Source organism: Penicillium verrucosum (assembly GCF_028828655.1).
Source record: "Penicillium verrucosum strain IBT 35672 chromosome Unknown utg000001l_segment0_segment0, whole genome shotgun sequence".
NCBI classification, from domain to species: domain Eukaryota; kingdom Fungi; phylum Ascomycota; class Eurotiomycetes; order Eurotiales; family Aspergillaceae; genus Penicillium; species Penicillium verrucosum.
Genome location: NW_026643210.1, coordinates 10,265,817 through 10,281,521, shown reverse-complemented (window position 1 = coordinate 10,281,521; position 15,705 = coordinate 10,265,817). Strand labels below are relative to the sequence as shown.

General features: G+C 49.6%; 2 protein-coding genes across 2 annotated transcripts; one reads left to right on the top strand and one right to left on the bottom strand.

Moving 5' to 3' along the window:
- Positions 1-225: 225 nt before the first annotated feature.
- csmB (putative chitin synthase) lies at positions 226-5,680 on the bottom strand (the record flags this gene model as incomplete). The annotated part of the gene is given in 6 exon segments (XM_057216466.1): positions 226-323; positions 383-1,689; positions 1,745-3,107; positions 3,164-3,645; positions 3,662-5,332; positions 5,385-5,680. The coding sequence occupies 6 exon segments, from the start codon at positions 5,678-5,680 to the stop codon at positions 226-228; spliced, it is 5,217 nt and encodes a 1,738-aa protein (XP_057078349.1).
- A 2,001-nt stretch (positions 5,681-7,681) lies between these two features.
- chsE (chitin synthase class Va) lies at positions 7,682-13,294 on the top strand (the record flags this gene model as incomplete). The annotated part of the gene is made up of 3 exons (XM_057216465.1): positions 7,682-7,929; positions 7,982-13,209; positions 13,263-13,294. The coding sequence occupies 3 exons, from the start codon at positions 7,682-7,684 to the stop codon at positions 13,292-13,294; spliced, it is 5,508 nt and encodes a 1,835-aa protein (XP_057078348.1).
- Positions 13,295-15,705: the final 2,411 nt, after the last annotated feature.

Sequence of the window (15,705 nt, the reverse complement as noted above, 5' to 3'; positions counted from 1 at the left end):
CATATATTATTGTCACTGGGCGCTAGAAGAAAAGATCCCATTAGGTGAAGACTATCGAGTATGATAGCTCAAAGATCAGGACGCTGGATGCTGTGCTCAAAAAGGAAAAAGAGGCCAAAACCCCATAAGAACGCCAGAGATGCCGAGACCCCATGCCGGGGGAAAAAATAGAAAGACACGTGCTAGATGAAAGGGGATGCAAAGTGCATATTACAGGTTGAAAAATCACATGTTAGCCAATTCCTGGTCGATCTGTCGGTCCAGGAAGGCTCGCTTTTCGCCCGTGAGCGAGGTTTGCAGGCGTTGTTCGACGAGAACGCGAACTATTGGGATACGGTTAGTGAACTGTAAAATTATCGTCGAGATAGAGTTGGAAACTTACCCTGTTTTTTGGTGACAGTATCTAGATCAACCTCGGCCAGACAGCCGCGAATTGCCTCGGTAATGGCACCCTCATCGGGACCACTGCCAGCACGGAAATCAAAGGCAGTGCTGGTGGGTCGAGAGAGGTACTGAGGCAGGGGGCTGCGAGAGCCAGTATTGCCGAGGAGGTTATCGCTGCTCTGCATCATACCGACGCTGTGTCTGCTGGCGGCCATCGGGTTGTCCTGGTAGGCGCTGAGGCCACCCATGGACATGTGCCGGGAAGCCTGCGCAGAGTGGCCACCCATATGAGCGCCCGCCTGTGGCATATCCGTGTAGCGGGAGAAGTTTGACATGTGCGAGTTGCGGTTGCCGGGCATGTTTCCGCCGACGAAGGGTGCAGGCGACTGTGGGGGCAGGTAGGGGTGGTGGCGGCCCTGGCCTGGGAATCCGGTGAGAATGGTGGAGGCTGGCTTGACAGATGAGTATTGCGAGTGCATGTCATCCATCTCCATAGCCATGTCGTCGTATCGGCCAGCAGCGTAGACCTTCTCTTGACTTGCGCTGAGGTCGCCGCGGCGGCCAGGGAGGTTATTGGCCATGGCGTAGTCATCCCATCGCTGGAGTGGAATGCTGCGTGGGTCGAAGGGCTCATCTTCCACGGCGATGACTCGCTTGTCGCCCTTCTCGCCGATGACAATACGGGTGGTACCCCATCCGAAATCGTCCTGTTTCCAGAAGGCATACAGCGGCAGGATGAAGTTGTAGATCGGGTATGCAAGAAGGTAGATGATCATCCATCCGATGTGTTGCCACTGCCGTTTGACAATGAAGATGATCGCCTGTAGACCATATACACCAGCCAGCATGATAATCGAGATCATAGGGAAGGGGCCCGTCTTGCTAGCAATTAAATAGATCAGGTAGGTGAGGTATACGCAGGTCGCGGGAAGGATGAGAGTTCCCACCAGATCCACGATAACGACGAAACGCATACTGAAACAGCAGAAACCGCAGAGATCTTCCAGGGCTGCCAGCTCCACGAGGTTGTGGATTGTGGAGTTGATCCAGCGGCGTCTCTGCGACATCAGCACACTCCAGGTCTCAGGGGCGGCTGTGCTTGCGTAGGCATCGGGAATAAACTTGTACGACATTGATGGGAAATGTTTAGTCATGATGGTTGTCAGGTACCGATCCTCACCAAGAGACAGGAGGTTCTTCTTGTGGAGGGTGTCAACATCATTGTCAGCGTAATCGTGAATGACTTTGTCTGAGATGATGAGAGGACGTCCTTTGTCCGCAGTTCGAAGGCGATACATGGTGAAACTAAAGACAGTTAGTATCAGTTTTATTCCGAGAGGAAAAGCTCATAGGGACTTACCATCCAGGAAGACAGGTAACACTACCGAAGAGTGACTCAAATGCCTTAGCCAGGTGATGCGAGATGTAGTACTCGTAAACCTGAATCATCGTCCACCAACTACGTTCCTCGTTCTGAAGACTAGTCTCGCCGCAAATACCGGCAATCTTGGCATCTGCTGCACACGCGGCAACTAAGCGATTTAGAGAATCCTCCCTGACAGTGGTATCTGCGTCGACCATGAGACAGTATTCATATAGCTCTGGATCTACACCGATGACGTTGTTGATTTGGTGGAACATTTCCAGTTCAAGGGGCGACATAGGTGAGCGATGGTGAACACGGTTCAAGAAATGCATGAGGAGGACCTGTGTGTCTCGCTTGCCACGATTGCCAGGTTTGGACTTGCGCTGCTCGGACTCCTTGCCAACTTTGACGACCACAATGTAAGGCACGACATTGCCTTCGTACTCATACAGTCCGGAGTAAACCTTGCCGTAGTTTAGCTGCTCACTTCCCTGGCCGAGTGATTTGCATGGCAGTGCCGGTGGGTCCATCTTAGGATCGACCCCGAGAATGTCCAGAATGATCTTGGGTGTGGGGCGGTCATTTCCACCACCAACAATCATACCATCACAGATGACAAATATCAGCTTTCTCTTGTTGTCGTACTGTAAGGCAGTAAGAGAATCAAGACCTTTCCGGAGATCATTTTCACCCTCAGTGTATGCAGGAACCATGCAGATGACAAACTTGTCCTGTGGCGTGGGCCGACGTTTGGATCCCAGCTGCAGAGCTGCCAGGAACTTGATTAGGATGACAGCGCAGATGAGAATGGTGAAGGTGAGCAGGATCCAGTTGTTGACCGTGCATCGTGGACTCTCACGGAAATCAACTTTGCCGACATAGAAGACAAAGTCGAGACATGTCTGGGCATTCCTGAAGTCCGTTGTGTCCGGCCATTTGTCCGTGACATCTTCACCCATGTTGTCCTTGAAGAGAGCAGTCACAGTCGACGGTAGCCAATTGTATTGGTCGAGATTGTTCATCCTTTTGAGTGTATGGAAGTAGTCGGTCAAGTCATACACCTTTTGATCCTTGATAACCCAGTAGCGAGAATCATCGTTGGCCTGCTTCTTGATGGTCTTTCTTGTCCAAACCACGTCACCCTTGTAGTATGTACCAATCTTTGGCAAGAATTTCTTTTCATACCAGTTATCCTCGTGGAGTGCCGTGGCGGGAGTTAATGACTGTGCCCCAGATTTGTGCTCGGCCGTGGGATACGCGATAGCATCTGTGTTGTTGTGTTGGAGGGCGAGCGTATCGGATGTAACAAATGGGGCACAATAACGGTTGAGAGGAGGGGGAAGTAGGCATCTAAAATCTGTCCTCCAAATTGCCGCATGTTGTCCGTGGTTGTGTCTTCCCCAGTTATGTCACTGTGCTGTGTCCGCCAGAACTTGCTGATGTCGTAGACACGGCCGTGGATGCCGACGAAGAAGTTATCGTCAGTTGTGTGCCAGCCGACCTCCCTCTCATTCCAGGCTTTGTCCTTGTTGGGACAGAGAAGGTCACCAAATGCAATGATATAGAAGCAGACGAGTGCGTTGAAGAATAGAATCAAAAACACAAGGACGAGCTTTTCTCGCCAGGCCAGGCGGACATCCGGCCGTTTCATACGGCCAACGTATCGAAGCACGAAGGAAGGAATCCAGAACGTCAGCGCCCAGACAAAACCAGTCCAGAGTCGACGGCCCCAGGATATGGTTTTCTTCTCAATGTGCTTCGGATCACCAAACTCAGGGTCGAATTCCCCGATGTAGCGGCCATATTCGTCGTAGTATGCGATGTCTCCTTTTTTATCGTCACCTTTCCGTCCCAAGCCGTAGTCACCGGCATTCGCAGCGTTGGTGAATGGCGCACTGGGGGGCAATGGACTTGGCACCGCCCATCACACTCGGGGCCATGGCACCACCAGGTGGCATGTTGAGAAGATTGGAATTTTCATGGATGGCAGTGCCATCTGGGGCGAAGCCGGGCTCGTACAGTGCAGGGCCGTACATAAATGGATTCACGTGAGTCTCTTCTGGCTTAAGATCCAGCATACTCTCCGCTTCCCACCATGCCCCCTCGCGCATCCACACGCGCTGTTCACCGACGACGGCATCGCCATTGCTCCAGCCTCTCTCGATGATCCAGTTCTCAACACCATCCTGGCCTTCGGCGCAACCGAGTCGCGCATACCGACCGACAAACTCTTCCACGTCGAAATCTGCGGTGAAATCGAGTTGCTTCAGTCGACGGTTGGCCCATTCTGGGAGTCGCCAGTCTCGCAATTGGCGGGAAACTGCACCCGCAGACCATGCTGTAGGTGCCGATGACGCGAGCTGCTCTGGCATGTCATCAGTTGGATGGAGGGAGAGGTGGTACCAGACACGGCTACTGTTGAGAGTGGTGGGAAGGTCGAATCGGCCGCGTTTTCCTACGGAGATACCTTCGGTTTCAACCGGGAAGAGAATGCGTCGGAGAAAGGCGTCAATCTCAAGTTCAACCCCAACCTTTTCCAGTACCCCCTGTCGCTTATCGAGATCGTGTTCCCGTTCTCGCCCGGCAAGGCCTGTGGTGATATTTAGGTCTGGTTCAACTTGGGCCACTGCAGTGTTCATTTCACTAATGACAGAAGCCCCAATGGGTGGGAGAGGAATTCCATCATCCTTCATTTCTGCATTGAGACCAAGACCATCATCAAAGATGCCTCTCATCATGATCGCTTTACCGAGAGCTGGTCGTGGAATATCGACTACAGTGAGGTTGACAGTGTCATCGTTTGACCATTGTGCTGCACCGCCCCCGTTGCTGGAATCATTTTCCAATGCAACCTGAATCTCAGCTGTGATGGCTTCGTTTGCTTTGCTGATGACCCAATCTACCAGAGCCTCGTAGATTCCGACGATTAACACTTCCCGTTCATCAGTGGAACATTTATGAAGCAAGATCTCTGGGTCAATTCCCAGAAGACCTCCAGCATCCTCACAGACTTCTTCTAGATCTTCCTGGTCCACCTCGAACCCAACTGAATTGCCGAGTTTAAGGAGACCAGCAAGGACGGATAGAAGACCTCGCTGAGCAGCACCTTTGATGCCAATAGCTTTCAAGGAAGCACGGAAATCTTCTGCTGCCGCAGCATCGTCGGCTGTGGGTAGATAATGTGGAGGATCATATGTATTTGATCGGTTGAGCAAGGTATATGCAGCCGGGTTTTTCAGGTCCAAAAATTCACGCTCCGCAGCCGTCGATGTAGAGGTGAGGAGATAGTAGAAGGCATCAAATGCACGGTAGCCGGTCTCAGGTTGAATTTCTAGAAGACCCTTGTGCACATTAATGCCGGAGGTGGACAAGGCGAAGGAGAGGCCAACGACAGACCCTTGCAAAGACAAAGTGTAGGTGGCGGCCAATGCCGAATGAAGAGAGTAGGATGGGTTGAATGAGGTAACTGCAGTGAGGAATGGCCGTAGAGCGGAGAGCGCGATCAGAGCTATCTCTGGTGTTTCCACCGGGATCGCCGTGATAAATGGTTCTAGCAGTGAGGGTGTGGATTGATGAAGAGCGCTATTCTATGTTAGTACTCATAATTTCCAGATACATGCACTTTCAAACATACCCTAGGACAACGCAGCCATCCTCGGCACGGCGTCGGGCATGTTCCCACGCTCTGATAGCTAGATCACGGTCGACCGTAGCGCCAGTTCGGCCATCAGGCAACGTAGTCGCTGCGGTCACCCATGTATTCACAACCAGAGTCGTGGCTGAGTCTAGTTGATATGGTTGACCTGCAGTATAAAAAGAATGGAGGGCATTCAATAATGTTGTCGTTGAGACCTGAGTTCCATGTTGTGGTCTGGGTCCGGCCGAGAGACCCGTGGACTGCGTGGAGAAGACCGAATAACGGTTCGACATGACGAACGTGAGGTCGGAGGGTCAACGATGTTAACGGCAAGATGCAATGTCCGGCCTGTTCGTTATCACAACCGCATGAGGGTACTCTCTCTCTCTCTCGTATTGGTCGCTTGTCTCGCTAAATGCACAGTGAGAGTTGGCGTGTAGAGGTTGTAAGAGAGTTGGATTTAGAGTAGGTCAGGGTTGGACGGTCAAGGATTTGGATAATTGAGCGAGCGACTGGAGATGCAACTCCTGAATGGGCAAGGAAGAAGACAAAACAACTGAGAAGAAGTTAGGCGTGGGGAGAAAGAAATCGATGGAGTTGAAAATTACGGGATGTGGAAAAATACCGTCGATCCTGACGATCGTTTTGATCTTTTGCAGTCTCGTACTTTAAGCTTTTGGCATTCTTTTTTTTGGGGGGTCTTAATGAGGAGGATAACCATTGCATACATACGGTTCTGTCTGATTTCTAATGTTAACATGGACCAGGTTTTATTTGAACTCTCTGTATTTTAATTTGAAGAGATGGGTTTTTTTCTCTTGTAATTTTGAAACCATGGCATGTTTGTTGTTCTTTCACCCTGATGAGCTTCTGCTTGATAAGTTTCAACCAATGAAAATGTATCAGATTGATAGGCCCCTGGGACCCGAGAACCCTGGTATTGTTGTATCTAAGTATTTAATGTATTAATAGTATGTATTAATAGTATGTTGTATGTTGGCATAGCACATGTGCACTATATTTGGGATGTCTCATGTCTCACATATATTTTTCTCTACCAGATGACTAGTTTCGCCACACAGTGTATGATCGGAGACTTGATCCACCGTGACACCTCTACTAGCTTGTTTACTGGTTTATTCATTGTCGCGAGAATGTCGGACCACTTTATCTTCTTAGACCGAACCCCCTAGTTTCAGGCCTTTATCCATTGTATTCTGGCCCATATTCTAGCTCCTATTCTGGCTCATATTTATTTTAGAGTTTTTGATATGTCCCTTGCAAGGAGGTCAATATTGTTCAAAATAGTAACTTGACATGTTCCAGAGACTTGGATCCTGTACCGACTATGTATATACATCGTAGTACAAAGTTACTCCGTACGGAGTACATGTGTGTAGCTCTGGAACTAACTAGTTAGTTAACAGCTGGAGTGGAGATCTCTCAATATGAGACTAAAGACTAATATACGGAGTATATTAAAAAGAAAAGATTCAGTAACTGGGTCTTTCTGATCCCTGTATTTTGTTTCTATTTTGTTTCTATTTTGTTTTCTCCTTTACTACCTTGTATTCCATAGTTCCAACTCTTATATCTCTTGACTCTTGCATGTCTCTCAAATATTATTATTGTGGGAACGTTATCAGCTCTACTCCGTAGTGGATTCCACCCGAGACACATCCAATGAAGCCGAACCCAATCAAATTATCCCAATAATCCCCAAATAGACCCTGTTTAATCGTATGCCCGAGGTTCACCTATTCTTAGCGACCGAGCTAGTAATTTGTGTTGTATGATACAATACACAACCCCCCGACCTCTTATCGATTTGTTGCTTTTTTTCCGTTTGTGATCTTGCATTCTGGGCTTCTGATTTTCTGCTTCTGCTTTTGCTTCTGCATCGATTCTTGTGTCTCTCACTCGTTCGCCCTATACTCTCGCCATTGCACCCAAATTCATCGAATCTTTGCCCCCCCTCAGCACCCCGATGCGTGCCATCTCGGTCTGTTGCTAGGGGTCTTTATTCCGCCAAGTCTACCAGGAATTCCTGTTCGTCTTCGCTCAACGTTCGTTCCACTGTTGCGAGGCTTCCTAAGCCACTCGCTCCGTCAATACTTGACGTCCCGGTTGCCCCTCATACGCTCGTTCACGCCCTCAGATTTCAACTGAGAGGATCCAAATATGGTCAACACCTTCGCTGGGAGTGGCCCGGCACACGCTCAGCCCTCACTCCCCCTCATTGCCCGCCCACCTGCAGTCTGATACACATCTCACAGCACATCTCGCCAGTCGGTATGGAGATCGCCGACCCTGTTGATGAGTACAATATCGGTATAGCTAACGTGTGTCTTAGGTTTCATGTTGGATTGCCAACAGCCCACCTGTCATCTCAGGCCCTCATTGCTCTGAATACATATTCGTCGGCGACCAAAGGACCCGATGGCGGAAAAGAGGGAAGTGCTGCGGGCGAGGCGGAAGACCTCGCGCGCCGCGCCTTCACTCGTCTGGGTGCGCGCGCTGAGAACCAAGCCGTTGTGTTCTTGTAAGTTGAATCAACTCTCTATATGAAGCCTACATCTAACCTTTGATTAAAGAGGAGAGAGTGGATCTGGAAAAACGACCATCCGCTCACACTTGCTGTCTTCGTTCTTATCCTTCTCATCGACCCCTCTCTCCTCTAAACTCTCATATGCCGCCTTTGTATTCGATACTCTCACAACCACCAAATCGGTCACCACACCGACCGCCTCAAAAGCTGGTCTCTTCCTTGAGCTTCAATATGATGGATCATCTTCCGTGAATCCCACCTTGATCGGTGGTAAGATCATTGACTACCGATTGGAGCGAAGCCGCATCTCTTCGGTACCTACGGGAGAGCGAAGCTTCCACGCGCTGTACTATTTGCTAGCTGGAACAAGCGCGCAAGAAAAGGCACACCTGGGATTTGAGAATAGCATCCATGTTCAAACTGGTAGCAGGCTGTCTGGTGGAACTGTTAGCCACAAACGCTGGCGCTATCTCGGCCATCCAACTCAGCTGAAGGTGGGAATCAATGATACGGAGGGCTTCCAGCATTTCAAAACCGCGCTGCGGAAGTTGGAATTCTCCCGAGGGGAAATTGCCGAGATTTGCCAAATCCTGGCCAGTATCCTTCACATTGGACAACTCGAATTCGCCATGGGTCAGTCTACTACCACCGGCGCGGAAGAAAGTGGAGGCTATTCTCACGAGGGTGGTGAGAGTGTGACGGTGGTAAAGAATAAGGAGGTCCTCGATAATGTCGCCGCGTTCTTGGGTCTCAGTGTTGATGCTCTGGAAAATAGCCTTGGTTACCGGACGAAGACGATCCACCGCGAGCGGGTGACGGTCATGCTCGACCCGAAGGGAGCGCGAGAGAATGCTGATGCATTTGCTCGTAATATTTATTCTCTCTTAGTGACCTACGTCATTGAAACCGTGAACCAAAGGCTCTGTGCAGCCGAAGACAGTGTCGCCAATACCATCTCCATTGTTGATTTCCCCGGTTTTGCTCAAGCCCCTTCCACGGGGTCTACCCTCGATCAGCTTCTCAGCAATGCCGCAACTGAATCGCTCTACAACTACTGCCTCCAGTCGTTTTTCGACCACAAAGCAGATGTCCTGGACCGCGAGGAGATCACAGTAGCTGCGACAAGCTACTTTGATAACACGGATACCGTGCGTGGTCTGCTAAAGCATGGCAACGGTCTGTTGAGCATCTTGGATGACCAAACCCGTCGTGGAAGATCCGATGCACAGTTCCTGGACAGCGTGCGAAAGCGCTTCGAGAACAAGAACCCCGCCATCTCTGTGGGTGGTACCAGTGGATCAGGTGGCTACATGTCTCAGACCCGGAGTGCGTTCACCGTCAAGCATTTTGCCGGCGAGGTGGACTACTCTACCACCGGCCTACTTGAGGAGAATGGGGAGGTTATCTCTGGAGATTTGATGAACTTGATGCGCTCTACCCGGAGTGACTTTGTCCGTGAACTGTTTCACCAGGAAGCTCTGCAGACCATATCCCACCCGCAAGAAAAGACTGCAATCATGCAGGCCCAGGTGAGCTCAAAGCCACTCCGCATGCCTAGCATGGCTAGACGTAAGAACGGACCCGCATCCCGTTTCGCTGCCCCAAGTGCCCACCCTGAAAGCGAGGAAGGGGACGAAACCGAAAGCCAAGTTGCAGGATCCAAGAGAGCCGGCAGCCGGAAGAGCGGAATGCCTTCCGGACCAGCTCAGGGAGCTGCTGGCCAGTTCCTTTCTGGCCTGGAGATTGTGAACAAATGCCTGAGCTCCTCGAACCTCAATCCCTATTTTGTCATTTGCCTCAAGCCCAATGATCGCCGCATTGCCAACCAGTTCGACAGCAAGTGTGTGCGGATGCAGGTCCAAACATTCGGTATCGCCGAAATTAGCTCGCGGCTCCGGAACGCCGATTATAGTGTCTTCCTTCCGTTTGGAGAGTTCCTTGGCCTCGCTGACATCGGGAATGTTGTGGTGGGAAGCGACCGCGAAAAGTCTGAGGTTGTTCTCGACGAAAAGCGATGGCCTGGCAACGAAGCTCGAGTCGGTAGCACCGGTGTTTTCTTGAGTGAACGGTGCTGGGCAGATATCGCCAAAGTGGGCGAGCTCGTGGTACAATCCTATGGAAATGCTGGTGCTGATGAAGGCGATGGCTTCCAAACCGCCGGTGGAAACCCGGACTCCAAACTCCGCCTTCTTCACCCCACTGACCCTTCTCCGGGTGCTTTTATTTATGGGGATGATCCCAAACAAGGCTACTTTGGTAGCCGCGAGCTGGATGGACGCTCTGATGCCGGAGGTTCCGCCTTCAATTCCGGTGATATGTTCAAGAATCTTGACACTAAAGAGCAAATGCTTGAGAAGAACAATGAAAAAAAGATGGAGGAGGTCGACGAGGCTCCAACCTCTCCAGGTCGTCGTCGTTGGATGTTCCTTGTCTATCTCCTCACATTCTTCATCCCCGATTTTGTGATCCGGTTCGTTGGGCGAATGAAGCGCAAGGACGTGCGGATTGCCTGGCGTGAAAAACTCGCTATCAACATGATCATTTGGCTCGCCTGTGGTATAGCAGTTTTCATGATTGTTGGTTTCCCTGGAGTAGTTTGTCCAACTCAGGCTGTTTTCAACACGGCAGAGCTCAGCGGTAAGAATGGTGCGGGTACAACGGACTCTTATGTTGCCATCCAAGGCGTGGTTTTCAACCTTGGAAGTTTCATGCCATCCCACTTCCCTGACGTTGTTCCCCAGAAGTCACTCAAGGCCTATGCCGGCACTGACGCTACCAATCTTTTCCCTGTTCAAGTCTCGGCTTTATGCCAGGGTGTCAGTGGGACAGTGGACCCCAGCGTACCCTTGGACTATCGATCAAATTTGAATGATTCCGCTGTCACAACGTCCAGTACTAGCTTCGATGTCAATGCCAAGTACCACGATTTCCGCCATTGGACTAACGACTCCCGCGCTGACTGGTTCTATGAACAAATGGTTATGATGCGCTCGAATTACAAGAAAGGCTACGTTGGTTATACTGCAAAGGCAATGAAGAAGCTGGCGACCGACAAGTCCAAGAAAGTTGCAAGTATCAACGGCAAAATCTACGACCTGACTTATTACATTGCCGGGCCCCGAGTACCCCGCCGGCCAGCAGGAAAGAACGCCACCGGCACTGTTGATACCGATTACATGAGCCCTCTGCTTGTCGATATCTTCCGGGGAAAGGCTGGAGATGATGTGACCAAGTACTGGGAAGACTTGAACTTCGATGCGGCACTTAGGTCCCGAATGCAACTTTGCCTTGACAACCTGTTCTTCATTGGCAAGGTTGACACTCGAGACTCAGTTCGCTGTCAGTTTGCGCGATACTTCATTCTCGCAATTTCGATCATGCTTGTTTCCATTATTGGCTTCAAATTCTTAGCCGCTCTGCAATTTGGAAGGAAGAACCTTCCGGAGAATTTGGATAAATTCATTATTTGCCAAGTCCCGGTTTACACCGAGGACGAAGAGTCACTGCGCCGTGCCATGGACTCTATGGCTCGCATGCGCTATGACGACAAGCGCAAGCTACTGCTCGTTATCTGTGATGGTATGATTATTGGCCAGGGCAACGATCGTCCGACTCCCCGCATCGTCCTTGACATTTTGGGTGTTCCCGAATCTGTCGATCCTGAACCGCTCAGCTTTGAGAGTCTGGGCGAGGGTATGAAGCAGCATAATATGGCAAAGCTCTATTCTGGTCTCTACGAAGTCCAGGGCCACATCGTTCCTTTCCTGGTTGTTGTAAAAGTTGGCAAGCCTTCTGAAGTGTCCCGTCCTGGTAATCGCGGAAAACGTGATTCCCAGATGGTTCTTATGCGCTTCCTCAACCGTGTTCACTACAACCTGCCGATGAGCCCCATGGAGCTTGAGATGCATCATCACATCCGGAACATCATTGGCGTCAATCCGCAATTCTACGAGTATATTTTGCAGGTCGACGCTGATACCATGGTGGCGCCCGATGCCGCCACACGGTTTGTTTCGGCATTCCTCTCTGATACGCGTCTTATCGGCGCCTGTGGAGAGACGTCTTTGTCTAACGCCAAGACCTCCATGGTGACAATGATCCAAGTTTATGAATACTACATCTCTCACAACCTGACCAAGGCATTCGAGAGTTTGTTTGGATCCGTCACTTGCTTACCCGGTTGTTTCACTATGTATCGTATCCGCACAGCGGAGAACGGAACGCCTCTCTTTGTCAGTAAGGCTGTTGTCGACGCCTATTCGGAAATCCGCGTCGATACCCTCCACATGAAGAACCTGCTGCACCTTGGTGAAGATCGCTACTTGACGACACTTCTTATCAAGTTTCATCCGAAGTTCAAGACAAAGTACATATTCCGTTGTCATGCCTGGACAGTTGCACCGGAAAGCTTTGCTGTCTTCCTCTCTCAGCGTCGCCGATGGATCAATTCTACGGTTCACAACTTGATGGAGTTGATTCCGCTGCAACAACTGTGCGGTTTCTGCTGTTTCAGTATGCGATTCATTGTGCTTATCGATTTGCTCATGACGGTCATTCAGCCAGTCACGGTTGCCTATATCGCTTACCTGATCTACTGGTGTGTGACTCAACCAGATGTGCTGCCCATGACCTCTTTCATTCTGCTCGGTGTCATCTACGGTCTACAGGCCTTGATCTTCCTCGTTAGGCGCAAGTGGGAAATGATTGGCTGGATGTTGATCTACCTCCTAGCCATTCCCATTTTCTCCCTTGCTCTGCCACTGTATTCCTTCTGGAATATGGACGACTTCTCCTGGGGTAATACCCGTGTTATCACCGGAGAGCAAGGTCGCAAGGTTGTAATTTCCGACGAAGGTAAATTCGACCCCGACTCAATTCCCAAGAAGATCTGGGAAGACTACCAAGCCGAGCTGTGGGAATCCCAGACTTCACGCGACGACCGATCTGAATTCTCTTCACACTCCTACGGCACCAGACTGCCTCCCTTCCCGCAATCAGAGTATGGGTACCATACCGGCTCGCGCCCGGTCTCGCAACTCGACTTGCCTCTTGGAGGCGGTGGTGCTCGTTACTCAGCCGCCCCGTCTGAAATGATGAGCAACTTTGGTATGGAAGACCTCAGCCATCTCCCTGCCGATGATGAGATACTCGAAGAGATCCGTAAGATCTTGTCGACTGCAGACTTGATGAAGGTCTCGAAGAAGACCGTCAAGCAAGAGCTCGAAAGGCGGTTCGATGTCAACCTGGACGCCAAGCGTCCATACATCAATTCTGGTAAGTGATAATCTAGTCGATATCTTAATGGACACAAACTAACAGATATGCAGCCACCGAAGCCGTTCTATCGGGAATTCTTTGAACGATCTATCTATTTTTACACCACCCCGTTTCCTGTATTTCGTCTGAGGTGTGGACATAGGATTCCTTCGACCAACATGTGTTATTAATTCTTTTGGTGTCTTGATTTGTCTTCTTTTTACAAGCGAACTTATGCATGGATGAGAGCTTTGCGCAGCGATTTCCTTTCGGCCCTTGATTTTCTTGAAAATTTCGTCTTTTGCCTCATAAAATTATTACCTGCATCCTTGAAATCAATAATTCCCAGAAATTGTCTCTGGTGTTTGTTTGCCTTGTGATCCATATGAATGTCGAGTGTTAGTTCCATCGTAGGTATAAATATGTTCTACAATACCCTTGGCTAGGTGGAGGATCCTACAACGTTGACTTCGAGAAAAAGGACAATTCACTAAAGATAATGGAGCTGCACATAGGGTACTCGGTGTAGAATAATGAACAGGAATTAGGACTAGTAATCTGTTTCTCTAGTTTGGCTGACCTGGATCTCACGCCGAACCGCCAAAGTTAAGGTCCCATCTCTCACATCCTCCTCGCTTCACTTTCTTTCATCTCAACTTTCTTCCATTTGCTTTCACTTCATCCTATCTTTGTTTACAGGCAAATAAAATGGCCACCATTGTATCCTCGGCAGCTGGCCCTCCACCACTACCACAAACAGTGAAGGTGAGAAGGTCCAATATCGGGTGCGGCTCAAATAAAGCTGGAACTAGCCCTAATCAGGAAGGAACAGTCCCACTCTTGATCGGGTGGAAGGTGCAAATGGCAACATAGAGTGGGTGTTGAACAGAGCCGAATTCAAAGCAAAGTTCGTTGTTGTTTTTTTCTCTTTGTTACTTTTGTTGGGGCGCAAAGAGGGTTGAAAAATCAGGTGGAAAGTCCTCGGAAAGTCCTCTTGTAAGAAGAGTTGTGGAGTTTGGGAGGAGGAAGAAGAAGAAGGAAAGGTCTTTTGGTGTGTCTTTTTTTGGAGACCAAAATTGGTTATATCTTACGTGTAATCTAGCAATGAATATATATGTATTCTCCCTCTAGCTCCAGGGGTTAGCAAATAAAATGGCGACTTAGAAAGAAATGTATAGGGGACGAACCGTACGCCATATCCTAAGTCCTTCAGTCCATTCCTTCCGTATACGAGCAATAAGCGACAAAGTGCTTTCATTTATCTACAACAACCCCCGACTCTTGCACATGCCCGCTCTCTCCTGTCCACACTCTGCTTTTCTGCGTAGATTGCCAAATCGGCTTTGGCAAGATCTTCTGCAACCATTCCTTCTTACTCTCTGGCAGGATATTTCTATCTCCGAAGAAAAGAGCACCCGTTCGAATAGCAACATAGCAACTGGGGGTTAACGAAAACCAATGAGTCGGCGTCGATGAACACGATTTCGCAGAAAGACGAGAAAAGTATAGTAAAGGGCTTGCCAGCCCATCCGTTAAGCCGCCAACCTTCGTCATTAACCATTACAGAGAGGTCGCGCGTTATGATACCTAGCAATATATTGAGCTTCGTGCAGAAGTCTTCACTCGAATCGCTCTCGCTGAGATACATTATCTCGACAGGAAGATTGCAGCCAGTGGAAAAGGCGGTTGGTTATTGCCGTCACGTCAGGATCGTGACGAAACCCATATAGTCTGCAAAGTATGGACTCGTCCATGGAAAAGACAGGGCGGAGAACTTAATGATTCAGCTCTCTTCGTCTTTCCCTGTCGCAGAGTGTACATTTTGCTGCAATCCTACTAGGCTTTTCACAATGGATTGTTCATCAAGCGTCCCTTGCGATGTCGAATCATGTACGATGTACTCCGTACTCCGTACTTGGTAGATGCTTCAATCTACAGCCGAGGCCTATCTCCGCCGATCACCCTATTCCGTGCATGATCTGCAATTCATCAAACATCATCGTGTTGATCACGTATTCGGTAGGAGAAGTACGAGGACCTAGTCCCCTTTTTGAGGCAAACCCCGATTAGCTATTGATGCCGTTGATTGGCCACTTTGACCACTTTGGTACCAAGACACCCCAAGTTTCTTTGCCCTGGGTCTTATCTTCCAACATTTATATACAACATACTAAACGTCAGTCCTTGAACCTGTAATCAAACAACTTAGTTGATCCTGAAAGAAATTTTAGGGTATCAACTACCGAGGTCGCACCAAGGCGTTGTTTTGCTTTGAATGGCATATCTCTCTATCATGTGAAAGGCGGGTCTGATCGACATGGATATAACAGAACCCCAAGCGACGACTAGTTGGTGAAATCATTTGAATTTTCTTCTACGTCTACTTCTACCTCCACACGATACAGCATGGGAAGCAGTTGTCATACTACCATCCACCGGAATTTCACCGTCCATGACCTAGGCTGAAAGCGAATAGTGTGGCACTCATCAACATTGTTGCGACTTGCGCCCATC